The following is a 25,781-nucleotide window of genomic DNA, read 5'->3' as shown; positions in this document are numbered from 1 at the left end:
ACCAGGTGGTTCATCATTGGATGAATGACTTACTAAGGGCTCCTTTGGGGCGCCTCCATCGCAGAAGCAGAAGTGTGTCTTGAGTCAAAGACGAAACAGAGCTGAGATTTTTCTTTCCGCTTAGTGGAAATTTTTTCAGGGAATTGAGCTTTGCAGAGGTGTAACCCAAAGCGGATTAAACCACTGCAGAATTTCTGGTGAGCTACTCCTTTTTCCAAATAAGTAGACCTTTCTTTTGTTTTTTTTTTACATGTTACGGTTAATGGCATCAATAAAACCAAAAGTCAGTTCATGAAAACGAAGTGCTGCTTAGCTTTTCACAATTAGCTTTCAAGCACCTACAACTAAACTGAGAATATCCTGTTCTTTTCGAAGCCCAATTTGCCAGCAGGCTTGGCGTACGCTTACTGCTGTTTGCATGAATATATGTGACTTTTTTGAAGTGGTCCCCTCTGTGTCTGCACTTGTCATAGTTGTTGATGTGGGCAGGCAATATTTATGTTGTTGATAGATGCTCCAAATGATTTTCTCTTGAAATGGAAGGTAAGCCCTAACAGTCTCCCTCCCTTTATGCAGCCGTACTTACCTGCAGTCCAGGACCTACTGACTCAGTAAGTGATGACATACCCAGCAGCACTAACCCTTAACAGCTGAAAATCCTACTTTAAGCTACCCTTGATGGCTTGCAGACCATTTAAATTAATCAGCTTTCTTTTACAGTTCATTAGGCTTAGGGAGTAGCAATTTATTTATTTATTTTAACTGTGGCTCTGCTGACGGGGTAACTCGCCACATATTTTTTAAGGTTTTATAGTTAACTTTTGTTCTAAAATCAGAGGGGCAGAGGAAAAAAAAGCTTTCCTAAAAAGGAGATTGCACTGGTTTTGAGCTTGCTCTACGTGAGCAGTGAAAATGCCCCATGCTTTGAAAGTACGAGTTGGCTTCGTGCTGAACCAGGGTAGACCAGGACCCTCTGCTGCGGGTGCAAGGAAGTCTTGAAGGGAACCTGCAAGCAGAGCAGCTCTCCAGCGTCAGCCCTGCAAAAGGATGTGGGTTCCTTGTTGAAGGCAACGGAAGATTTGCAAAACACCTGTAAATTTGCATTTTACTGATTATTTTTTTTCTCATACAGGAAGAAGGCAAGAGATTCTTGGGTTTATTAAGCCCCCTTTTGTCTGTATTTTAGGCTGAACCCAAAGAATGTGCATCAGCGGCCCACAGTAGCCCTGCTGTGTGGCCCCCACGTGAAGGGGGCCCAGGGGATCAGCTGCGGCCGACACCTCTCCAACCACGACGTCCATGTCATCCTTTTCCTGCCCAACTTCGTCAAGATGCTGGAATCCATCACCAACGAGCTGAACCTTTTCAGCAAGACGCAAGGCCAGCAGGTGTCCAGCGTCAGAGGTGAGTGAGTGAGGAGTAGATCTGCTCGCAGAGACCTGCGCCGCTCAGCTCCCCAGTGCCTGCCCGGTCCGGTGGCACCATCTAGTGGCACCGCCACTGAGGCTGGCGGGACAGCAGAGATTCGACTCGAGAGGCTGAACAGTGGAGCGAGAGGTTGAACAGTGGAGCGGTTGTGCTGGTACGGATGTTTCCTGTATGAATAAATACGGAAGAGCTGCTGTGTGGATGCGAGTCAGACCATCCATTCTCTTAGGATAAGGGCCTGCCTTGTTCAGCATATCGAAACTGCAAGTAAACGAGCATCCAGCTGCTACTTCAAACCAAGCAGACGGCCTTGCTGGACTGGTCCCAGCAACTGTCAAAAGTCAGATCTCTTAGTATGCCCGAGAATAAACTGATGCTGCATCTTCTGTAAGAGAGCCTGACTTCCTGTTTGTCATTTTGCTAGCGGTGTTTTCAAGCCCGGTGCATTTAAATTCCTTGTGAGAAAGAAAGCTGGGACTTAGGGCACTGCACAATGTTTGCGTTGTGGCAGGGTGGGGGGCTGTGCTGGCTGAGCTATTTGCCCACTGTAGAAGAGGAGTCCTTGCACCAAGACCTTCATGGTCCGTCAGGTAAGAGGAATGCAGATGTTTTACAGAGCCGGTGAGTGCAGTGGGACCGATGGAGCTCAGTGGGGCAGGCAGCAGTGCAGCACACAAGCTACAACCTTTCTTTCCATAGCCAAGGCAGTTGGTGTATTCCAGAAAAACAAGCCTCTTTTTTTTTTCAGCTTGCGGAATATAAAATGATCTGTTTATAATGGAGAGAGTGCACTGCTGCTTCCCTGGGCTGCCTGGACTGGTGGGCTAGCTCAGCGGCGGCATCTGGGGCTGCTCCAGTGCTGACCACTTGATGAGGTTTTGTACCTTAAGAGTCTGTAAACATTCTCCAGAGTCCTAAAGAGCTTTTAAATGTCAGTGACTTTTGCAGAAGGATGGCAATAACAACAGGTAAGGCCAGACTGTGCAGTGAGACTGTGGGTGCTGGAGGCAAAAATGAGAAAGGAGGGAAGGCGCTTTGTGGTTTCAGGTTGGTCCTTGGCACTCATTGTGGTTTCAGGTTGGTCCTTGGCACTCAATGGTGTCTGTGTTTCTTTCAGATCTCCCAGATACCCCCGTTGACCTAGTGATCAACTGCCTGGATTGTCATGAAAATGCCTTTTTGAGAGATCAGCCTTGGTACAAAGCAGTTGTGGACTGGGCCAACCAGAACCGGGCACCCGTCCTCAGCATAGACCCTCCGATAAATGAAATGGAGCAGGGCATTGATGCCAAGTGGTCGCTGGCCTTGGGCCTGCCCCTGCCCCTGGGTGAGAGGGCCGGGCGTGTGTACCTCTGTGACATTGGCATTCCCCAGAAGGTCTTTCAAGAAGTGGGAATAAACTACCACTCGCCCTTCGGCTGCAAATTTGTCATCCCCCTGCACTCCACTTAGAGCCCGTCCAGCCATACGGCTCTGAAGGGAGAGAAGAGAGGAGGAGGAGGTCCGTCAAATAAGCTGTCCAGTGGATCCTGACTAGTAAAACTCATGACGCCTTAAGGATGTGAAGTTCCAGAGAGTTTTCCTTCCAGAAGAAACATTGTCTATTTAAGAAAAAAAAAAAAAAAAAAGAATAATCATAAAATAAAAAAAAAAAAAAAAAAAAAGAAAAAAGGAGGAAGCAAATGTTCCTGCAAAGCTGTTTTCATTCTCTTGTGCCATTGTATGAAGGAACAGGCAGGAAGATGGTGTCTGTCCCCAGTGAAGGCAGGCATTGGTGCCCAGGCCCAGCCGGGAGGCTGTTTAATGAGGGTTGTATGTGAAGGTGGTACAAGTGACGAGTGGTTTGGAGATTTGAGATGTGTTTCTTGGTCCTTCTGGGCAGATAGACCCAGCAAGGGTGCCCTGGTGGGAACAGCACCCCTTGATTGTGTAGAAATACCTTCTGTTGCAGCTGTACTGGAAGGGAGGATTTGGTTTCGTTCTGTTGTTGTTTTTGACTCCCCCTCCCCCCCCTTGTTTTTATGTTCCTGAAGGCAGTTGTAGCTCGTTCTCCTTTCTGGACCCGCCGGCCCCTCAAGGAAAGTGTTCCCTCTTTGGAAAGCTTGTGTGAAGAGCCAGAAGCTCTCAGGTCACGCACGCTCTGGGAACACTGATGTCCTCAGTTAGGCCTTACTTCTGTACTCTGTTGGCTTTTTGTTTGGTCACTTAGCGGTTGAAGCCCGGGTCTACGGGTGAGAAGTGTGTTTTGGAAAAGAACTTTTCCAGGATAGTTATTGGTTTTTTTTTCCTTTCTTTCTTTCTTTCTTTCTGGCACAGTGAGTGGCTGAATCAGGGAAAGCATAGTGAAGCAGGGCAGTGTCACTCTGAGTTTGTTGCGTGGTGTATGGTGCAGGTGATGTTTGGGTGAGTTCCCCCAGTACTTCCAGTATCCCTCCTACTTGGTGTAGCTTGGGAAGTAGGACGTGGATCTGTTGGAATGCCCTTTGGGCTCGAAGCCTGCGTTTGGTGTGGGCTTGTGTGTGTTTGTCTGTGTGTACCCACGTGCTGGGAAGCAGCTTGAGGAAGGACTTGGGTCCTGTTTGCCTGCAGGCGATGGTGTGGTGAGAGCTGCTGCCCTCCTGGAGGGGCACGGCAGAACGTTCTTGTCTAAATTACTGTAGGGCGTCTGCCCCCGGTTGCTCTGCTAACTGCTCTTGTGCTGCGCTTGCTTCCCATGTGCTGCTAGGAGGCGTTGGGTTACCTTTTCCTGGGCTGTCTTTTCCTAGCTGAGAAACCATCAGCTAGCTGGCTTTGGGAATCCATCGTGCTGGCTTTCTGTGTGCTCTCTGAAGGCTTCAGGCCCAGCAGCTGACCCGGAGAAGCGCTGAACCTGGAGTGGGGGAGGAGGTGTGAGCTGTTCCTTCGGAGGAAGCGGGCAGATGCAAGGCAGGGGCCCTTTTCTCAGGAGAACGTGGGCAGTGCTTGAAGCTCTGCTGCTCTTCTGGTACCTTACCTGTCCCCAGAGCTCCTGCAGGTGCCTGAACCTTGCACAGACCCTCTTTTGGCAGCTGTGGGAGCTTCAGAGCTTCAAAGGGTGCCTTTTCTCCAGGGGAGCTGGGTCCCTTCTGAGGCTGAAGCACAGGGATGCGTGGAAACGGTCCCCTACTGTTGTAGCTGCCCTGTGGTTGTGCTCTACTTGGCAAACCTATGGACCCACTTGTGCTCGGAGCGGTGAGGATTTACAGATCAGGCACTCATCTTTCATCTGCTTAGAACAAAGGCCAAGCATATCAAAGGAGGGAAGAGACTTCCCCGGATGATAAGAAGCAGCTGAGTAATTTAATACTGTCTGGAAGCATGGAGTGACTGGGGAAGTCCCAGTCTGTAAGGACAAGATGCTGGTGAGCATCTTTCTTCCCCTGCACTGTGCCGTATCTACCTCAGCAGGACAGAGGGCTCTGCCCCTCTCAGTGTCCAGACCCCTGGCTCCCCCGAGCTTCTCTCCCTGCCGAGGGCTGGATGGCTGAACCGCTTACGCCCAGTGGCTTTAGCGCTGGCAAAGGCGGGGACTGGGTGACTTGTGACGGGTGTAGCTCTGCCCTGGAGCGGTTCCTCTCCCAAAGGAACGGCAAAGCTGAAGCACCTATTCCTCAGGTGAACCACGTCTCAGCTTGCACTGTAGTGGTGTTTAACAAGCTGCGGGTCTACCTCAGCCACACTGGGAAGGGATAGCATTTGTGTTTCAAATAACCAAGCATGTTGCGAGGCTTCCCTCTGCCTTTCGGTGTTTGTTTGGCTGTTTCAGCTTCATCTAACCTTTAGCCGGGCAGAGGAGCAGCGGCTGGGTTAAAAAGGTGGACATTGCTGTAGTACAGTGTTAGCTTTAGCCCCCCCCCCTTATTTTCACTTTCCTTGCTCAATAAGAGAACTTGCCAGTTCAATTTCTGCTTTCCTTGAACCAGGCTGCAGGTTTTGATTTGTCTTTTTTTTCTCGCCTCTTCTGGGTTTGGCTATTAAACTATAGATTGTACGCAACCGAGCAGTAACAGCGTAGAAATAGTCGAGGCTTTGTCACAGGGTCTTTTCCTGCCTCTGCACTGCTGAGCCACTGGCTGAAGTTACGTGCCCGAAGGGCATCCAAGCAGGTCAAGATGGTTTTTGCAGGGATGGCAGCGCGGATCAGGTCTGTATGCGCTGCTGCATAGCTCCAGGAAGCACTAGGGCCCCTTGCAGCAATACAGTTCCCCATGGAAGAAAAAAAAAAATAATAAAGCGAGCAGCAGCGTTGCACAACAGGAGGGTACAAACCCTCATGTAAGGAAAGGGATCTCCAATCCCAGGGCACAGCAGGCAGCTTTGGGCTGTGTTTGGCACAGTTAAACATTACGGCGTGCTCACTTTCTGGAGACAAGAGTAGATTGGGGTATTTGGCTGTACTTTTCCTTGGATAGAAAGGCTTGTACTGGCCTCACCCACATGAAATGCATCTTACGCGCAGGTGTGAGCTCCTCTGGAGCACTCTTGAGACCCAGAAAGGTGTCTGTCTGGGTCCCTCCTTCTCCCCCTTCCCCCCACATTGCCAGAGTTAATTCAAAGAACAGAACACTTTTTTTTATCTGTGTTTGATAGTTTCTACCCACAACCTTATCCACCATCATAGGAACTGCCCGTGAGCGCTGCTCTGGTCACTAACATGTGAAGATCACTGCACTATGTCACTGCTTGATAGTCCATTTGTGACCTGGTGTTTGTAACGACTAAGTCCTGCTGCTACTGGGGGATGTCCTGAAATAAAGTGCAACTATTCATGTGTGCTATTTGCGTGCAGCTTTTCTTTGTCTGCTAGCATTCTAGAGCCTGACACCACAGCTGGATGAAGCCTTCCTGCTGCTCAGCAAGGGCAGAGTGCACGCCCCTCACCCTCACTTTTTACCCTCCAGTGAAGCCAAAGTTCCTGCTGCTTTGTTTTCAGTTAATTTTTCAATATCTCCATCTTCCTTTGCAGAAAAGGCAAAGCTGGGAACAAGAGAACCCTACACCTGCCTACAAGGGAAGTATCAAACAATAAGAAACACTTTATTTTAACTTTACAACATATAAATAGACAAATCTGTGCTTTCCACTGTAGCTTTTTCTTCCCCTGGCCTACCCAGGGTCCCTGGTGCAGTGCCCCAGCCCCACTGAGAGAAGAGAGTGAGTGGGGCTGCACTGCAGAGGCCGGACCAATCCTATATGTACAAATCCTGCAGGCATCGCACCCTCCCCGGCTGTCATCTGCTCAGGTCCCGGCTGGTGCCTCGGCCACACAGCATCCTTTCCTCGGTGGAGAGGCCAGCAAAGAAGGGATGCAGGAGGGCTTCCGAGAACGTGATCCTACGGGAAGGGTCGAATTCTAACATCCTCCTCATCAAGTCAAAGAGCTGTGCGTGCTCCAGCGAGTCGTGTAGCATGTATGTCTGGAAGAGAAGGGCAGGGGGGACAGAGGGAGGGGTGTAGCACTCTGGCAGGACAGGCACCGAACCCTACACCCTAGTTTTGTGATACAAACAAGGCAAGGGCTGTCTCCCGTCCTGATGTACAGCATCCCTCCCATTCCCTACTAGCTGTCCTGCTTCAGCCAGACCAATAACCTGTTATTGCAGAGGAGAGTTTGGGGTTCTTTGAAAGACAGTTACCAAGGGAAATTTCCATCCCTAAGCCCCGCACTGCTGATCTGGGGAAGGGAATGGCACAGCAGCTCAGCCTCACAACACAGCCAGCCCTCCACCAGCCATGGAGCAACACCTACCCGCAGGGGCTTGCAGTTCTCTTGGACGTATCTCCCATCAGACGTATTCTCATCCCATACCAGGTTCCCATTGTGGAAATATTTTTGCTTCCTGGAGAGAAAAGGTGGCGTTCAGTAAGGCTACTACTGGGACGTACTTCTAGCACATCTCCCATGGTTATACCCTATGGGAAAGCAACGGATCAGCGAGGAGGACTGTAAATACGCTCAAGTGACTCACACCTGGGGTGCTGGGAAACACATATAATCACACTAATTGTTGTTCAGTCTTGGGTGCTTGCAAGTAAAACACTTGCACTTAGATAATGTAAGTCTGGGATGGACTGAGGGACACCTTATCCAGCCGCTTGAGAATCCTGCCCCGTTACTGAAGAAGATCAAAGCACAGTGGGAAAACGATGCCTGTTTGAACCCTTTAGATACCAGCGAGAACAGGGAACCTGCACGCGGTCTTGCTAACAAGGACTCTCTCACTGCCAAGGACTCCTGCTAAGGAGGACTCTCTCTCACTCCACGGTGCCCGCGTCCCCTGCTTGCGTGCCTCTACCCTGCTGTTGCTTCAGAGATTCCCCAGCCCATGAGGTACCAAGATTAAACTTGTTCTTTGCCTTTCATCCATGGTTTTGTGGTTGTTCCTGTGTCCTGCCTGCATCGGCTCACACGTACCCATATATAGGAGAGACCCGGTGTGAGGGCAAAGAATTGGTATCCTGAGTAATCAGCCACAGACAGCTGAAGAGGTTCTTACCGAGTTTTATGGACCATGTGAGATGGAATTGGCCCAAGGATTTTTTCCATCATGACAAGATGCTCACGATTCTCATGGGTCTGCAAAGGCAAAAAGCAATGCTGCATTAATTCAGAACTTGGGAGATCTGATGACAAAAGTAATGTCACCTGTACAATTACAGGGGGTGGGAAGAGATAAGCCACAGTCAGGAGTGACACAGCTCGTATCCACCTCTACTGCCTCTCCTGCTTTTTTCTGTTCTTCACAGTGAAGAAACCAGATGTGGTCTGAACCTCGTCTTTCCAGCAAGGCACAGGTCCTCAAACCATGAGTTTGCCTGCGCTTATTTTCAAACTCAAGCTTCTGATTTGTAGCACCTGAGCTGCATTTCTATTCCCTTCACCTAAGTTTGAGCCCTTTTAGACATGAAGGATTCGTAGGGTAGCGTGCCTCCTGCAAGAGTCATACCTGGAAGAGCGTGAAGCCGCGGTAATACTCAAACAGAATGCAGCCGGTACTCCAGACATCGCATGGCTGTGCCCAGCCCAGCTCTGCAAAAAGAATCAAGTTAACTTTGCGCTCCCGATGAGTCCCACCAGATTTCTACTAGTTCCTTGTTGAAACTGCAGGGATTACACGAAGACAGACCTAGAAGTTATCTGTGCGCTTTTCTGGTGCTGCACACTAGCAAGAGGACTGTCAAATCTCCCCCAGATGATTCCATTTCAACTTACGCTGACCCCACATTCCCTTAGAGGCCACGTGAACCCTTCCCGAGCCTCAGGCGCTCCTCAGCTCTCTGCACTCCGTGCCAAGGGCCTGCCCTATCCATCCACCTTCCCTATTGTCAGGACCTCGGGACCACTGAGGTGGTGGTGCAGCAATGCATGGACCAGGTTGTCCCCAAGAACTGGAGCGCTCTCAAGCTGGTTTTCTTCTAGAACGCATCATCCTGGGACAACTCTTCTCCTCCATCCATCCGAGACTCCCAAAATCCCAGCAGTACTCACCCAGAATCACTTCTGGTGGACGGTAGTGCCGGGTAGCCACAATAGTGGTGTGGTGCTCGTGATCAAAGGTAGCGCTTCCAAAGTCTGCCACACGGATGCTTGTGTTCCGAATGGATTTCTCCTCACAGCTCTGCAAGTAAACAAGAAGTCCTCGGTGCTTCTAGTAGCTGGTTCAGGATCAAGTTAGGCTTTGAGAGGAGCCTCTGACCCTACAACTGCCACGTCAGCGCTAATCAGAAGGATTATAACTGTGAACCTCTGAGCCCTTTACATCTCAGATCAGTGATAAGGAAAGCCCCTGAACACTCTACTTCAGGGACTGGAGCCACTGAAGCAGTTTAAAGGCTTTTAGAAGACCTGCGAGAAAGAAGAGGCCTGAATTCCACTTTGTTGCCACTAAACAGACTTTTAAGGCCCTGTGAGACACGTATGGAACAGGGAAGATCCAATTTCTGCCGGGAGGGAAGGGCAGGCTATCCCTGATCTATTCCCTTCTCTTTTGGGCATAACCCACCTTTTTCTCGTTGTACAGAGTGTCAAAATCCGAGTTGACGAACAAGATGTTTTCTGGCTTGAGGTCGGTGTGAGTCAGCTGGTTGTCATGTAAAACTACATCGGTGGCGAAGAGGAGAGAGAAGAGAAATATGTAAGAACCACACACGGAAGCACACGTACAACTCTGCCCATCAAACCACCCAGTCCTCCTCAGCTTCCTCCCAAGCCGTTCTGGTGAGCCATCGTGCCCTGGCAAGGCTGGCCCTGGATGACTTACACCTCAAGGCATGGCAGAGCTGGTAGGCCATGTGCCGAATCTGAGGGAGAGGGTATGGCTGGAAGTTATTCTCCTTCAGGAACTCAAAAGTGTTCTTGCCCAGAAGCTCAAAGGCAATACACATGTGGCCATGGAAGTTGAACCAGTCTGACATCAGGACACACAAGCTGTGCGGAAAGACACGAGGATTAACCATCACTTGGGGACAGAACAGTCATTCTCCCTGTTTATGGCTACTTCAAAAGTGGTTGGTGAGCAGAAGCTCCGAGCCAGACGACTCAGAAGCACAGTGTGAGTCAGTGTACACCACAGAGACACCCTTTCCCCACTTTGCTCAACCACCTTTAGCTAGAGATCGCCAAATCGAGCGGGACAAGGCAGCAGGTGGTTGGTTGTTAGAGAAGTTTTAGTTCATTTTTCCTCACTAGGACTTGGCCTGTTTAAGAGTTTTAAGTAAACAAGCATTCAGCAGAACTAGAGACAGACGCTCTTCCAAAACGCAGAGAAACGAGGAAGGTTTTCCCCCACATAAGAGACAAGTAGCAGACATTCCTGTCCTCAGCCCTGTTGTTCTTTGGAGATCACCCAAGCAGACTGCTTGTCTGTAAGGATGTGGTACCGACTACCCAGGAGTCTTATAGGAACTTACAATTTGTTCTCCTTGTCCTTCTCTTTGATTTTTTTCAGGACGTTAATTTCCAGCCTGGCTGCTTCTCGGTACTTTCCAACATTTTTTATGATTTTCAGTGCCACCTGAGATTTGCCTCTGTTAAGGGAAGAGACAAAAGGATGGGGTCAGAGAAAAAGCCTACATACACGCATCCTCAGTCCGCAGAGAGAGGGCATGTCCCAGTAACTCCAGTCATGGAGGCCTGGTCACTTCTGGGTCCCAACAAAGCTGTCAAGGTCTGCTGCTTGACCAGTAGCGAAGCACCCAGATGGAAATTTGAGGCAGAGGGCTATTGCTGGGTAACACCCCAGGGAGAGCTGCCGACAGCTCTGCAAGCACACCGTTTCCTGACACAGCAGTCGGTAAGGTCACTGGGCCTCCAGCAGCTGCCTCCCCTCTCCAAGGTGCCAGAGAGATTTCTGAGGAGGCAGGAGATCCCAGCGGCTCCTACGCTAAGCTGACCCCAGGGCTCAAGAGCCAGACAGAAGGTCAGGAAGAGACAGGGATCAAGTGTAATCACAGGAGAGGGTTAAAAAAAATAAACCAGAGAAGAACCCTGGCAGATTAAGGGGTCACTTTTTCCCCAGCAGCCTGGCCCATCTGGAGCTCGCTGCAGTAGAACAGCCTGTACCAAAGCCCTCAGCCACTGAACAAACTCCCCTGCTTCCCTTAACACATCAGCCTGCGAATTCAGGGGACTGAGGTATGAACCAGGCCCCTTCCCACTTGCTGTAAGAAATAACTTCTACTGTAGCGACAAGTGGAAAGTGACAACAGTTTGGCCCAGCGCAAAACTGGCAGCGTTAACCCTGCTGCACTTGTGAACATCCGGGCTTGACGCGCAAGGGACAGATAAGCTGTCTGGAAGGGAAAGGTGCTCACCTGGCATGGTCCACACACTCCACCACTTTGCCAAAAGTGCCTTCGCCGAGGCTGCCGACAATTTCATCTAGGAGAGAAAACAGGAGGGGACGTGAACTTCAGAGGCTTGGTGGGAGCTGAGGTCCTGCAGTTTCACAGCAATAAAATGTCAGAGCAAAAAAAAATGTCTCTCACTGCTACGCTCTTTAAGACTCAAGTGTCTATTGTCTGCCTCAGGCAATTTACTGGTCAGTCCATTTATAAGCAATAAAACACTAGAGACCCCTCCAGTACAATACGAGAGATCTTGTCTAACATGGGGATAGAAAGTAGAGAGGTAAAGTTTTACGAAAGGTGGCTGTACATCGCTCTTGAAGCCAATCGCCGATCCTGCACACCAGGTGGCCTTCCTTGTCATCTTCCACGCTCCTGCTGCGCTTACTGCTCTGTTGGCTTCTCTGTACACACCGCCCCCCGAAACGGCATACGACCAAGCGCGCACAGCGGGCAGTTCCGAGCGGCAGGATTGTGTTGTCATTCAAAGGTGGAGATGACGGTGCGTCGGTGGTTGGATTTTCCAGATCCCAGCATTTCATAAGGCACACAGCATATATAACGATAGGGATATTGCAAGGGACACGTCAAGACACAAACTAACTTCAAAACAGAAAAGTAATCAACAGCTACAGGTATGTAAAGAAAACTCTCTCATTAGCTACAGCCTCTGGTGGCAGGAAAATGCCCCCCTCTTCTCTGAAGGGAAGCAGCAGCTGGGAAGCTCCAGTGTTAAGGTGGCTCGGCTCGGCACCACCATGCCCCACAGAGGGGCAGCTTCCTCCGCAGCACCAGAGGATGCTGCCAGAGGCCGGAGAAGAAGGAGGGCTTTGCCAGAAGGACGTCATTTTCTCCGCTGGCAAACGTGACGAAGCGTATACGAGCTGCCAGTTTGGACAAGCTGTCCAGTAGAAGCCAGAGTAGCAGTTCTCCCTCTGTGCAGCCTGCTCCTTTGTACCTTGGTTAATAGATCCCCAGCTACTCAGAGCTGTGTCCTGCCCTGGCTACGAATCCGCCCCTTCTTGATCAAACCAACAACCACACTGATCCTAAATCCATACGCCTGACTGGCTGCAAACAGACCTCGTCTTCAGGATGTAATTTTAAGCCTGGGAAAGCTTTAGGAACAGGACAGTTAAATTAATCCCCAGGGGAGCATTTCACTCCAGGCATCCACTAAAGGTCTGAGGTCACGTTCACCCCTGCTACTGCTGGCTTCTACTGGAAAACCAGCCGAACATTCCTGAAAGGACCCAGGGTCCACAAAGCAAGGTGTCCTAATTCCAGATCTTTTTCTAGTCAGCTTTAAAAATAGTTACAATCTCTACAGCCAAAGAAATTAATACAAAGCTCCACATTTCCATGCCTGGGCTTCTATCAGGCTTCTCTTCTGTGCCCCTCGCCCCCCAGCTAGTCCAAAATAGTGAGCTATGATCCAACCCCAAAAGGTCAGCTGAAACGGAGGAGAAGGTAGAGAGGACAGTTGAGAGAACTTCAGTGAGACTTCAAAGGATTTAAGATCATGCCAGCCCAAACCTGCACGCCATTATCACCGCACGCACACACGCAAACCGCACTGGAGTGTTTTCATCCTAACCCTGGCTCTTTCTAAAACTAAAATTAAAAAAGTCAACTGGAAAGAAATAAAAGGAGGAAAGCAACAGACCCAAAGGATCAGAAGTTCCCAGCCATGCAGATATCTACTATAACTGCAGGGATCAGGACTCGGTCATTTACTTGTTATAACATTTAAAAGCAACAAACGTGTGAAAGACGGAAATGTTCCTTACAGGAGAGAAGCAGTGAAGCAGAGACATATAGCCCGATACTTCACAACACTTCCAGGGTATTCCCAGTCCCGGGACCAGCCTCCCCACCCAGAGCCATATATTCCCTGTTAATCCTTGAAACATCTTGGGCAAGGAATACTGTATTTCAGGGTGGAAAATGGGCAAGTTTTCAGAGAAGCTGAAGTCCAAGGACTTGTGTGGAAACAGGCAAAGAGGACATGTGTATCCTCAGAAGGTGGAAGCCTGCTTGTAAGCACAGTGGGACAGGGGTTAATAAACCCAGGGCTAACAACTCGGGAGAACCGGGCTGATTGATCCCATCTGGTAGGGGATCCTGGCACAAAAATCAACTCGCTGTGCCTTCCCGGGAGCACTCCGTAACCCCGCCTGCATACCAAAACCCCCCAGAGAAGCAGCAGTACACGCAGAAGCGAGGCCCTGGCCACACATAAAACCCGAACAATGCCCGATCCCCAGCAGCCAGGCTGGCCTGCAGCCAAGGCTCACCCTCGTTAGCCTATCACATGTGCACCATTTGAAGCTTTCCCTGATCCCCTCCCCAGACGTAAAGAATTCAGCTTAATTTCCTCACATATTAAGGCTACAGGGGCTGGACTAGTAAAAACCAATAGCTACAAACGCTTCCCACTTAACAAGACACAGATTTTTTTCTTTTTTCTTTTGACTATACATTTCACGTAACGCAAACAAACACAAAAATGGGCTTAGCGGTACTCACCCAATGTGTTCAGAGCTGAAAGGAGGTAAGGACAGTTAAAACCCTAAACAATCCTGAACTCGTTCTGGATGCTACTCACCGAGGAGGCACTGCTACAAGACCTGGTCCTGCGTTTCCGGCAGTGATGCTGATGCTTCTTTGGACGGTGCTGCTCTCTGCCTCTGGATCGCCGCCAGTTTCGCGAGCGGGTCGAGTAATAGTCGTCTCCAAAAGACGGGCTTCGGTCTTCAAATCTGTAGGTGTCGCTGTCCCGTCTGTATCTCCTGTGATAAGGCATCCTTTCATGGCTGTAGCACAAACAAGAAGGTGTTCATAAGCCTGGAAAAGCACCAAAGGCAGAGGCCTGCTGAAACTAAGTGCTCTTGCTCCTGCTTTCTGGTGACAGGGAAACAACAGCAAATGTCCTAGCTTGAAACCACTGTGGCTCAAACGTTGACCGCTTCTCAGCCAAGTTTCTCAGAGACGAAAAAGGAGAAAGTTTGCAAGAGAAAACAGCGTGGCACTCCCCTGTTTCAAGGAGCCAGGAGAATGCCACCCACTTAGAGCTCCATCCAAGCTCCTACCTCATCCGAGCCACCTCCGCCACCACATGCAAGTGTTTTCCTAACATCGTTTCTCCTCCCACAGGAAGGTCTCTCGTTAGTTGTTACACAAACGAAATCTGAAGGCAGCACAGGTGCCCTAGTCACCCCCACCCCAGGGGGGACTGAATTCCCCTGAACACACACACACACCAGCTCAACAGATCATTAGCAAGCACCAGAAGGAAAAATTGGTCTCCACAGTACAGCTAAGCTCCCGTTTCTCTTGCAACAACCAAGGGCTGCAAGTACGTAAGGCAGACTTTTGGCCAAGCTCATCTCTGCGTCGGGAAGGGCCAGAAGACATCAGACAAAGCTCCCCTACGTGAGTATTTATCAGCTGGAGGCGCACACCTCCAGCTGTTTTAGGTACCATGTGTGCACATTAACGATGAGAACACTTCTCCCTGCCCTGTGCTTGATTAGAGAGTATCTGCTACAGCTGAAATTCTGCAGCTCCCGCCTTTCGCTCTGCAGTCCTGTGTGCTTCCTGGGCAGCAACTGTTTTAAACCATACAGCAAAAATGGTATCACTTAGCAGTGCCCTGCTTCTGCCCCCAAAAGCACAACTGTTTTCTCCACTACAAGCCTTGCTTCACACATCATTGAGTGAAAAGCTGTATTTTAGGTGTTGCAACTCAGAAATAAGAACAGCGTGTTGGCTTTCCATCAGCATTCTGGGCACACGCCGGGCCAGGTCAATGCTGTCGTATATACCCAGCCCACAGCAAGAGCAATGGCTTCTCCAACCAAGACCTCGCTGCAGCTGCTTCAGTCCAGAAACAGGAAATTTTATCATTTGCGCCTCTCTGCTTCAGCAACAATTAGCTCTCACTGACAGCTTAATGGGACACAGGTATGCCTGTGGTGGTTCATCTCATCTTGGATCAAGACTACAATTTCAAACTGCCTGCCAAGACATCAGTGGCTCTAGGACACCGCTGAACTATCCAAGACACCAAAAAACCCTATGGTGGCTCTGTTCCAAATCAACTCCAACTCAAGACTCAACTCCAAACACACCTTTGTGAAACTTCAGTGTGCACTTTTAAAATACAGAGAATTCAGAAAAAACAATCTAAAATACAGCGGAGACCAGCAAACCTGCGAGAGGCTCACATGCTTAGACTGAAGGGGCAAAAAGGTTTTCACCTAGTAAAAGCCTGTTTTCATCCAAATCCATCATAACCCATCAGATGAAAAAATGGAAAAAGCCCCCTGTGTGCATCAGCTGTATTTCACAGAATCGTAGGGTTAAATTTCACAATCCACTTCCTTCAAGTGGATTGGAAGGAAGACAAATTAATTTGTAGTACATTTCAGGAATTTAAAGATGAACTCAGCTCCCTTCTGGCTGCACCTGCCCTGTTCAACCAGTGGAACCACACCAGCTCTGGTACCACCGAGCAGTAAGGACAGCCAGCCTAGTGCGATCGCACACTGCGACGTGTCAGCATGCAAGTCCCCTCTGTTCCAGAACCCTCACCGCACGTCCTGTTATCACAGGCCTTATCAACCCCGCTTCCAGTACCTAACCATCCCCGTGGAAACGCTGAACAAAGAGAGGATGAAAGGTAAATTCCAGAGCCGAAGCAGAAAAGATCAGTTAGCGATGCTCTCGGATCCTTTCTGACAGCGTAGGTGAGGGAAAAGTATTGTTACTTTAAATCTGATTTGTAATAATTTCAGAAGCAAGCGGGTAATCGGGAGAGAAAGACTTTAATGCCTCCACAGCATTAGAACTGGGAAACATGATTCCAGAGCAGACTGTTCTCCCTCATAAGTATTAAAGACATTGCTTTGGGAAGAACTTTTGGCTAGATAGAGAGGCAGAAACATACACAGGAAGGCGCATACACACAATTAAGCTGATCCACAGTTAGGAAATGAAAGCTACCACTGCTCAGCACTTGCTCTGAAACACGATCAGAATGGAGGATGAGGGTTTATTAGATAACCGTCGCTGCTGCCAGAGCTGGCGGGTGTGCCTCCCTCTGCCCCAAAACCCCAGCTCTTTACCTTCTCGATCGCAATCTCCTGGAGAAATCCCTCCGGGGCGGATATCGCAGTCTCCCCTCATAGTCTCTGCTACGAGATCTCTTCCTCTTCCACCTGTGACCCAGGTAGCTCTCCTGCTCCGGGGACCGGTATCTCTTACAGTGATGCATCTGAGGGGACGAGAGGTTCCCAACTCTTAAAAATCGTCACCTTGGCACTTCTCCTGCTCCCTAACCCTAAGAGTGAGGGCAGAGACCACCCCAAAGGGTGCAAACACCCTTTGGGGTGGTCTCTGCCCGCACCCTTCGGGTTAGGGAGCTGGTGGCAACGACCATGGTGCCCACCGCGAGAAGACCTCTGCCAGCCCCAGCAGGGTTAAAGACGTTAAGACGGAGACCTCCCCTCGGCTTTACAACACCGGTACCAGCTATTTCCCCGCTGCCCCCCTACAACCACCCGGCCACAAACCCCCTCCCACCACCGCCGCCGCCCCTGGCCCGGCCAGAATCCGGAGCCACCCGAGGCGGAGAGCTCGGTGTCGCAGCGGGGCGCCATCCCCTCCGGGGCTACGCGTACCACAGCGGGGGGCTGGGGCCGGAACCATGCCCAGGCCTAGGCGTAGGCCTAGGCCTGGATCCAAACCCGGCCCGTTCCCCCCGCGCCGATCCCCCCCGGCTCCTCCCCGCCCCTCTACCCCTTCCCCGGGCCTCCCCGCCAGCTCACCGTCCCTCCGCTCGCCTCCGCGCCGCGCTCGGCGGCTGCGGCCCAGCCCCGGCCCCACCGGCTACAGCAACCCCCGTCGTTCCCACTTCCGCTTCCGGCACCGCCCCGCCCCCTCCCCCCCCCCCCCCCGCCCCGTGCGGCCAGAGCGGCACCACCCGCGGGCCGCTCCCGCCGCCTCTCGCTGTCCCCGGAGGTCGCGGTTAACCCCTACCGCGCCGGGCCGGCACCGGGCGGCGACGGGGAGGTGGGGTCTGCCTCGCCGTGGCCTTCCTCGCCGTGGCCTTCCTCACTGTCTTCTACCTCGCTGTGGCCATCCCATGGCCTACCTCACTGTGGCCATCCTCACCACAGCCCTTGTCACCATGGCCTACATCACTATGGCCATCCTCACCCTCAACATGGCCTTCCTCCCCGTGGTCTGCCTTGCTATGGCCTTCCTCACCATTACCTTCCTCACCCTGGCCTTCCTCACCATGGCCACCCTTGCCATGCCTAACCTCACCATAGCCTTCCTCACCCTCAGTGTGGCCTTCCTAACCATGGCCATCCTTGCCGTGGCCTTCCTCACCCTCGACATGGCCTTCCTCCCCACAGCCATCCTCATCGTCACCCTCGACATGGCCTTTCTCCCCATGGTCTGCCTCACCATGGCCTTCCTCGCCGTATTCTACCTCACTGTGGCCATCCTCACCCTTAACACGGCCTTCCTTGCCATGACTATCCTCACCCTCAACATGGCCTTCCTCCCCACAGTCTGCCTCACTGTGGCCTTCCTCTCCATGGCCTTCCTCGCCATGGCCTACCGCACTGTGGCCATCCTCACCATGACCATCTTCAACACAGCCTTTGTCACCATGGCCTAGCTCACCACCTCCATCCTCTCCCTCAACATGGCCTTCCGCCCCCTGGTCTGCCTCTCCATGGCCTTCCTCACTGTGTTGTACCTCACTGTGGCCATCCACACCTTCTCCATGGCCTTTCTCACCATGGCCATCCTCACCACAACCTTCCTCACCATGACCGTCTTCAACACAGCCTTTGTCACCATGGCCTAGCTCACCACCTCCATCCTCTCCCTCAACATGGCCTTCCTCCCCCTGGTCTGCCTCTCCATGGCCTTCCTCACTGTGTTGTACCTCACTGTGGCCATCCACACCTTCACCATGGCCATCCTCACCACAACCTTCCTCACCACGGCCATCCTCACCACAGCCATCCTCATCCTGCCCTTCCTTACCATGGCCATCCTTGCCATGGCTACCCTTGCCATAGCCTTCCTCACCATTGAGCCTTCCTCACCATGGCCTTCCTCACTGTCGCCATCTTCACCATGGCCTTTGTCACCATGGCCTACCTCACCGCGGTCATCCTTGCCCTCAGCATGGCCTTCCTCCCCATGGTCTGCTTCACCATGGCCTTCCTCACCGTATTCTACCTCACTGTGGCCATCCTCATCCTTAACACGGCCTTCCTCGCCACAACCATCCTCACCACAGCCATCCTCACCCTGGCCTTCCTCACCATAACCATCCTTGCCATGGCTGTCCTCACCATAGCCTTCCTCACCATGGCCATTCTCACCCCAGATCCTCACCCCAGGTTTCCTTGCCATGGCCTTCCTCACCATGATGATCCTCGCTGTGATGACCCTTGCCATGGTCTGCATCACTATGGCCCATGCACTTCTCTCCCCATGGGCTCTGCAGACAATATCCTTCCACCAAACGGGGCTGAGAGCTGCCGCTGTCCCCATGGGGACCTGCCCTTGGGGCTGGAGATGGGTCATGACCAGAGGGGTGAGGAACTGCTGGAAGAGGTTTAGCGTCTAGTCAATCAGTGTGGAGAAAGGGCCTCAGTCCTGTTTATGTAGTAATTAGCACCATACGGGGGTTATGTGAGTAGCAGTTTGCTCCCTCCTGCCCCATGAGTAGGTGACCATCCCCTCCCACCCACGCCGCCACTCTGGAGGACAGTTCTTGCTCCTAAAGCCGGACCATGGACACTGCTGGCCCATGGCACAGCCAAGCAAAGAGCACCAGGATAGGAAAGAGCTTCGATTACTCCACATGTGCAATCATCCTTGACCCCTTTATTAACTTATCAACCACTCATTTGGGCCAACAATTAATTAAAAATGCTGATGACCACCTTTAGCACTGGTGCAGGGAGGGTTGGGGTGATATCGGTGGGTCCTTGTGTTTCTTCTCACGGAGCAGCAAACCAGGCTGTATCCCAGCCCGTGGGGTTGAGGAAGGGTCTGGTGACCCCAGATCCTCACCCCAGGTTTCCTTGCCATGGCCTTCCTCACCATGGTGATCTTCGTCATGATGACCCTTGCCATGGTCTGCATCACTATGGCCCATGCACTTCTCTCCCCATGGGCTCTGCAGACAATATCCTTCCACCAAACGGGGCTGAGAGCTGCCGTTATCCCCATGGGGACCTGCCCTTGGGGCTGGAGATGGGTCATGACCAGAGGGGTGAGGAACTGCTGGAAGAGGTTTAGTGTCTGGAAGGTCTTTTAGCTGGAAGGTCTTGGCTGCTGTGGGGCTGGGTGGAAAGGGTGGGCTGGTCGTGGTGGGTTATAAGGGGCAGTAGATACCACCACCATGGGGCTGGTCTCCCAGTTGGGTGATCTTCCCACCCATCTCCTACCACAGCCAAGGTTTCGGGTGCTGCAGGAACCAAGCAGGTGTCCAGTGGACATAGCAGAGAAAGGCTCCTCTTCTCCTCTCCCCGAGGCTGAAGCCAACTCAGATGGGCTCATTCCCCTCCGTTCGGAAGAGCGGTTGTGCCAACCATCATCCATCTCCCGCCCTGGAGATGGAGCCCACAATGACATGCAGGCTGAGACCTCACCTCTCCAAGGCTCGGAGATCCCCCTTCACTTGCTCCCATGGGTGCCTGAGTCCCAGGCAAGTCCTGCCCGTAGGCTGAGGGCAAGATCAGCGTCCGAGGGCATTGGGCTGGATCCAATGCCACCGCGCCGACTCCAGCTGTCCCCGGCTGCACATCTCCTTCCAGTGCAGCAGCCCGGCCCCAGGGGCATGGGGACCCACCTGCACATGGCCCAGCGGGGAGCTGTGGGTGTAGATGCGAGCCTGTGGTGGGAGAGGGGCAGAAGCAGTGTGGGACACGGTTTATGGCCTTCAAGCAGAGCTAGAAACACCTCTTGCCTCTGGAGGAGCAATCCCACCCCAGCAGCCCCCTGTGGGCAGCAAGGAGTAGCTTCTCTGGGCTTGCCTGTACCCCTCCCACAACTGGAAGCTGAGAATCCTGATTGCAGGAGCGTCTCCTGAGCATGGGTGATCCAGGCCACCATGGCCTTGGCCACCTTTGTTCTGCTCACCTGCATGACAGTGAATTCCAAGGACAGCTCTTGCTGCTGGATGTCCCCAGTGGGGAGGTTGAAGAGGAACGGCGTGTTCCAAACAGGGTTGTAGCCAGTGATGGACTTGGTCTCCTTGGTGTCGATGACATGGCCATTGTGGTAAAGGTGGATGATGACATAGTGGCCTGGAAATGGAGACAGAGCCTTGGTGAGAGGGACCTGCTCTGGACATACACCAGGGAGGGAGGCGGGAGGTTTGCGAGACAGACTCCTGCACAATGTGGGCAGCCAAACCAGGGTGCTTGGGGGGCTACAAGATCCCCGTGGGGCTCTGCAGAGCTGTGGGGAGAGGACGGCGACATGCTGTCCAGCCTGGTTGCACCTATTCCGCCCTGGTTGGGAGCAAGGACCTCCAAAGTCCTTAGCTCCCATCCATGCCTGCATCCTGTGGGCTGAGGGAGCCAGAGATGACAACAGCCACCAGGACAAAAAGCCACGTGCTATTTTTTTTACAAAAAATATGTGTATTTTGAGGATTTTGGGGCCATGTTGGAGATATCTAGATCCTCACTGTGCTACGTGTTGCTTAGAAAAGAGAAGTTCAAGAGGCAATAAGACTATCTGCCAAGCAAAAGGAGGGGAAGCCATCCCTTGTGCCCACCTGGGCATCTCATTGCCCCCATGCCCTACCTGGCATGCCTGGCATGCGCGAGAGCCGGCCCAGGTCCTCTGCTTTGCGGACCAGCACCTTGATGCGGCTGGCCAGAGCTTGGTACTGGAGGAGAAGGAAGAGCTGGCCGAGGGATTTGGGGGACGAGGAGAGGACGCCGCGGCTCAAGTCATGGGCCCTGAGACACTGCAATGAGATGAGAGAGCAGGAGACGCCGTGAAACCTTCTCCGACCTCGTCCAAGCCCCTCCAGCTCAGGGATGCTTGTCTCCCACCTACGCTATGGGTGGGTCAAGAAAAGGCAAAAATGGGTCAAGAAGGTGAATTTGATGCTTACCATCACCATAAGGATGGTGGCAGCTCTGTATTTAACCCTTCCACCCCCACCTTCAGCAAAGTCCCCAGGTAGAGATGCTGCCAGTCATTACAGTTGATGGATATTAATTGTGGGGCAGCTCATGAACCTGCACCAGAAGGGAGGACACCGTGGGGACGGGGAGGCTGCTGTCTCAGGACCTTCAGTCCCTCCTGCTGCCTCCCACCTTGGGGAGGAGGCTCTGGTTCTCACCACAAAGTTTGAAGGCTCTGAGACCAAGCGGACCTCAGACAAAACGTGAGGACAATCCCCCTGCCGGAGAGCGCTGCCTTCCTGACCTTTCTGAGCTTGGTTTTGGTGCTCGACAGCTCCCAGCTGTAGCTGGAAGGCACCTGGGGGTCCCAGGTGGCCTGAGCGCAGGGGAAGAGGACCTCTCCCACGAAGGAGTCCTTCAGGCTGCGACATCTGATGTAGACGGCGAAGCGCAGGGTGAAGCTCCTCAGCTCCTCCAGGCTGTACCGTCCAAACCGGCACAGCTCCCGGTGGGTAGGGTGGAGGCTGCCACGCTGCAATGCCGTGCGCTGGGAGGCCGGGAGCTGCGACAGAAGGTACACCTTGACATAGGAGCCCTGGCTGCCCCGCAGCCCTTTGGGCAGCTGGGAGAGGCCGAGGACCATCACGGTGAGCGTGGCCTTGGCCGGTGAGTAGAACAAGTTGCAGTGGAGCTGGGGACGCTGCTTAGGGCCAGTGCTGGAGGACAGTGGGGTGGGGGGTCCCAGGACAGGGTGGTCCAGCAGGTCTTCCTCGTTGCAGAGGAAGTTGGCACCGGAGATAGTGCAGCGGCGCTGCCATGCTCCCGCCGGCTTTGGGGAGAAGGGGAGGCTGGGCAAGGAGGTTCTGCCATGGAGCAAACCCCTGTGAGATGCTGGTGACACCGGGGGACCTTTCTCGGCCCCAGCACCCAGCATCTCTCCGGCCACCTCCTCATAGTGCTGCTGGATGGGCACTGGCACCGTCCTGGCGGGCAGAGAGGGTCCCAGCCCCACCGTTGCCCACTTCCAGCCGAGGCGAGGGCCCGGGCGCCAGCGATGCCACCAGCACACGGCGCAGCCCAGGAGGATGCTGAGGCAGAGCAGGGCCAGCCCCACGCCAAGGAAGACCTGGAAATGCACTGGAGAGAGAGAGAGAGAGATGGACACCGTTAGCATGGCAGACACATGATGGATGGGTGATGGAGCAACGGAGAAGAGCAAGACCTGGGTGCCCACCCCCCCTGCCATGCCAGTCACCCACCTCCCCACCTTTGCACGGTGGGATTGAACCGGAGCATCCCAAAGCCAGAAGGTGAGAGAGGAGCCGGCGGGGCAGGGGCCGTGCTGGGGGGCTCTGCATCTGTGGGTGCGGGCAGCCTGACATCAGTCGGGCTCTGGCGAGGCTAAAACAAACCCGGCCTCGCCCCGGGGACGATAAGGGTTATGGAAAAAGCGGCTCTTATCGGTCCCCGCTGCCGGGGCTGACGCAGGTAGGGCATGACCGACGATTAGCTGCTTGCTTGTCGGGGGCACGAAACGCGCAGGGAGGCACCGGTGCCACGGGAGGGGAGCGGGGGCACCTTCAAAGGGGGATGTCCGAGCTGGATGCAAAGCGGCAGTGGTCCCCAGGGACCACTTGTTATCTATACTCAAGCCTGGCCCCAAAAGAGGGGAAACCTTCCTCCCCAGGCTTTGCCCAGAGGACCAGCGTCCTGCGGGTGATGAGCTGGCTTTTATCCCTGCCAGTGGGGATGCCTGCGGGGTTTGGGGCTCTGTGGCTGCGCGTTGGTCGTTTAAGGACCAGGGAACGGAACTCCTGGATGTCGGGGATGAATTTTCTTAGGAAACTTGGGCTTCAGAAATAGGCTCCGATGCAAACACCGCTGTGCTGGTGCAAAGCCTCCCTCCCCATGCCCAGAACTGACTTCGCCTCTAGCAGCGAGGGATTACGGAGAACAGGGTCTGGATAAAGCTCTGCCGGAGCCTGAGCCTGGTTTGATAAAGGGATCTTAATGTTTGGAAGAGAAAAGCAAAGCAGTGTCTCACACTGTGGGGCTGGGCCTTCCTACCCAGAGGCTTTAATCCGTGCTGGGCTCTCTTTCTCCCTTTATCATGTGTTAGGGAAGGCAGGTTGGGGCTGCAGGATTAGATTCCAGCCCAAACAACGGCTGCCAACGCCTGGGAAAGGGAGTTGGGAGGGCTGGAGCGTGGCCACCCCGGGGGTACAGACCTGCGCTGGTCTGCAGGGCTGGGGGGGAAGCGGGGAAGGTGCAGCTCATCCCTTTGGGTGCCTGCTTTTGGGTGCTGGGGGCTGGTGGATGCTGCACCAAAGCAGGTAATGGGGCTGGAGGCTGGGAGGGCTGCAGGGAGGTCCCCATCTCAGCGGTGAGGTCGGGGTGGCAACCACAGAGCCCTCCTCTCACCTGAAACCAGGTCTCTGAGCACCCCCTGGAGATGGGGGGAGACCCCCTTCCAGCCCAGCACTGGGGCCGGCACCTTCCCATCTCCAATTTTAAGTCTGCCGGTGGATAAACCCCATGGCAGCGCCCACCAAGGGTGTTTTTCCCCCCCACTCCATTGCCAGAACCCGCCTTACCTGCTTCAGGCATCTAGATTTTAAGGTGCGTGGTGAGAGCAGGCGAGTCCTTGAGCTGTCTCAGCTGAGCTCAGGTGGGGAAAAGTCGGAGCTGGGAAAAGCCAAAGCCACTGGTGGGGTGGAAACGCGACGGGGGGGAAAGGCTCTGCCTTCACCTGGATAGGCTGGGATTGGAGCCCAGGCGAGGCGAGAGGCTCCGCCAGCCCGCTCTCCTCTGATAACCAGGATCCTCGGGGCGGGGGGCGGTCATGAAACACGGGCACGGCTCTCCTCCCCCGGCATGCAGTGAAATCGGCAGAGGAATTCATCCAGCAGCTGAATTTTGCCACCCCGGTGATGGGCACCAGCCGCATCCCCCGCCCACAGCGGGGACATCCAAGACACGCGGCGTGAGCTCGGGGACTTTTCCTGCCTTGCAAAGAGAGGGGGAACAAGCAGGTTCTCCGCGTCTCCCTTCTCATGTCAGCTCTGGGGCCGCCGGGGGCAGTTCCTCTGCCTCCACCGAGCAGCAAGAGGCCGGTCCATCTCCCGCAGAGGCAGTGGGGACGCTCAACGTGCTCCCAAGTCGCCGCTTCACAGCGTCCCGGCTGGGGGTTTCCCGCTCTGCGGTGTGGGGATGCTGGGGACGGGGTGAGTGAGTTTGGTGGGACGGGGAAGCTCGAAGGCACACGCTGGGCTCCGTCCCAGCGCCCTCAGCTGGGCCGCCGGCCAAAACAAACGCAGACACCGGGGCCTCGGAAACGCTGGTACGAAAGGGGCTGGAAACCAGTTTCTCTCCAACTGCCGAACTGGTTCAATGGCTGGAAAAACAACGTCAGGTGCTATATAAACAACCGAACCGCCGGGAAGCGTTAAACGTCCTTTCTGCGGGGAGAGGGAGGTGACGCGGGAAGGATTCAGCAGAGCAGCTCCTGCCCCGGGTAAGGGACACGGGGGCAGGTTCAGTGAGAGCCCTCCGCAACCCCTGGGAAAGGAGATCCAGTGTCGCTCATCTGTTTAACGACCAGTCTGCCCGCAGAGGACAAAACCCCAGCACCGCCAGCCCAGCTTTCCAGCCCATTTCTCGCCACAAAGCTACAAACTGGGAACCTAAAGACCTGGAAGGAGGCGGAGCTCACCTAGGCTGAGCCAGCCGCCCCCCCCCTCCCCTGGGAATGCCTTCCCGGGATGATGAAGGGGACGGGAAATCTTTTCATTTGCAATTTAGGGAAACGGTGTGGCTACAAATCAGGCTGGCGGGGTCACCATGTGAAGAGGTAGAAGTTTATTGGAATATAAACATTCAGATAACGTGTAAGATAGAAAACCCAACAACAACATATACAGACACTTGTTGGAAGGAGACGTTGAGGTATTTATCCACCGCCTAGGCTATCACATTTCTTTTTTTTTTTTTTCTGTCTTTATTTTCTTTATTTTTTTTTTTCTTTTAAATAGGTAAGAAAACTAGTAGCAAGGCTGCTGCAGCTGTTTGGTGAAAAACATCTTGATCTTAAGCCATTTGGAGCACCCGCAGCAGCCAAAAGGACGTGGCGTGACACGTTCACATTCACTTTGGGAGCCGAGCAGACGCGCGGTCTCCCCCTCGCCTCTTCCCACTTTGTGCCTTCCCAGCATAAACCGGGATCTGCTGGAAGAGGATGGAGCAGATTTGGTTTTTGGGTTGGTTTTTTTTTTTGTGTTTTTTGTTTCCTGTCTCCCCCCCCCAGGGTGG

At 53.3% G+C, this 25,781-nt stretch overlaps 2 protein-coding genes across 4 annotated transcripts in view; one reads left to right on the top strand and one right to left on the bottom strand.

Moving 5' to 3' along the window:
* Nucleotides 1-6,222, top strand: part of EDC3 (enhancer of mRNA decapping 3) — a 29,288-nt gene extending 23,066 nt beyond the window's left edge. For all 3 annotated transcript variants that reach the window (XM_054213732.1, XM_054213733.1, XM_054213731.1), the window contains 2 exons: nt 1,187-1,404; nt 2,546-6,222. In XM_054213732.1, the coding sequence (XP_054069707.1) occupies nt 1,187-1,404; nt 2,546-2,880 (553 nt within the window). In that variant the 3' untranslated portion in view covers nt 2,881-6,222. The remainder of the gene's footprint in view (nt 1-1,186; nt 1,405-2,545) is intronic.
* Nucleotides 6,223-6,462: 240 nt separating this feature from the next.
* Nucleotides 6,463-17,216, bottom strand: CLK3 (CDC like kinase 3). Its single transcript, XM_054213734.1, has 13 exons — nt 17,124-17,216; nt 16,422-16,570; nt 13,901-14,108; nt 11,603-11,696; nt 11,260-11,326; nt 10,357-10,473; nt 9,708-9,874; nt 9,450-9,544; nt 8,936-9,065; nt 8,394-8,476; nt 7,944-8,023; nt 7,196-7,286; nt 6,463-6,863 (listed from the first exon to the last, which is right to left on the bottom strand). Exons 2-13 carry the CDS (start codon nt 16,568-16,570, stop codon nt 6,678-6,680), a joined length of 1,467 nt encoding a protein of 488 aa, XP_054069709.1. The 5' UTR covers nt 17,124-17,216; the 3' UTR covers nt 6,463-6,677.
* Nucleotides 17,217-25,781: the final 8,565 nt, after the last annotated feature.

Source organism: Rissa tridactyla, chromosome 9, assembly GCF_028500815.1.
Source record: "Rissa tridactyla isolate bRisTri1 chromosome 9, bRisTri1.patW.cur.20221130, whole genome shotgun sequence".
Taxonomy (NCBI): Eukaryota; Metazoa; Chordata; class Aves; order Charadriiformes; family Laridae; genus Rissa; species Rissa tridactyla.
The sequence above is the reverse complement of the archived record's forward strand: the minus strand, read 5'-3'. Positions and strand labels throughout refer to the sequence as shown.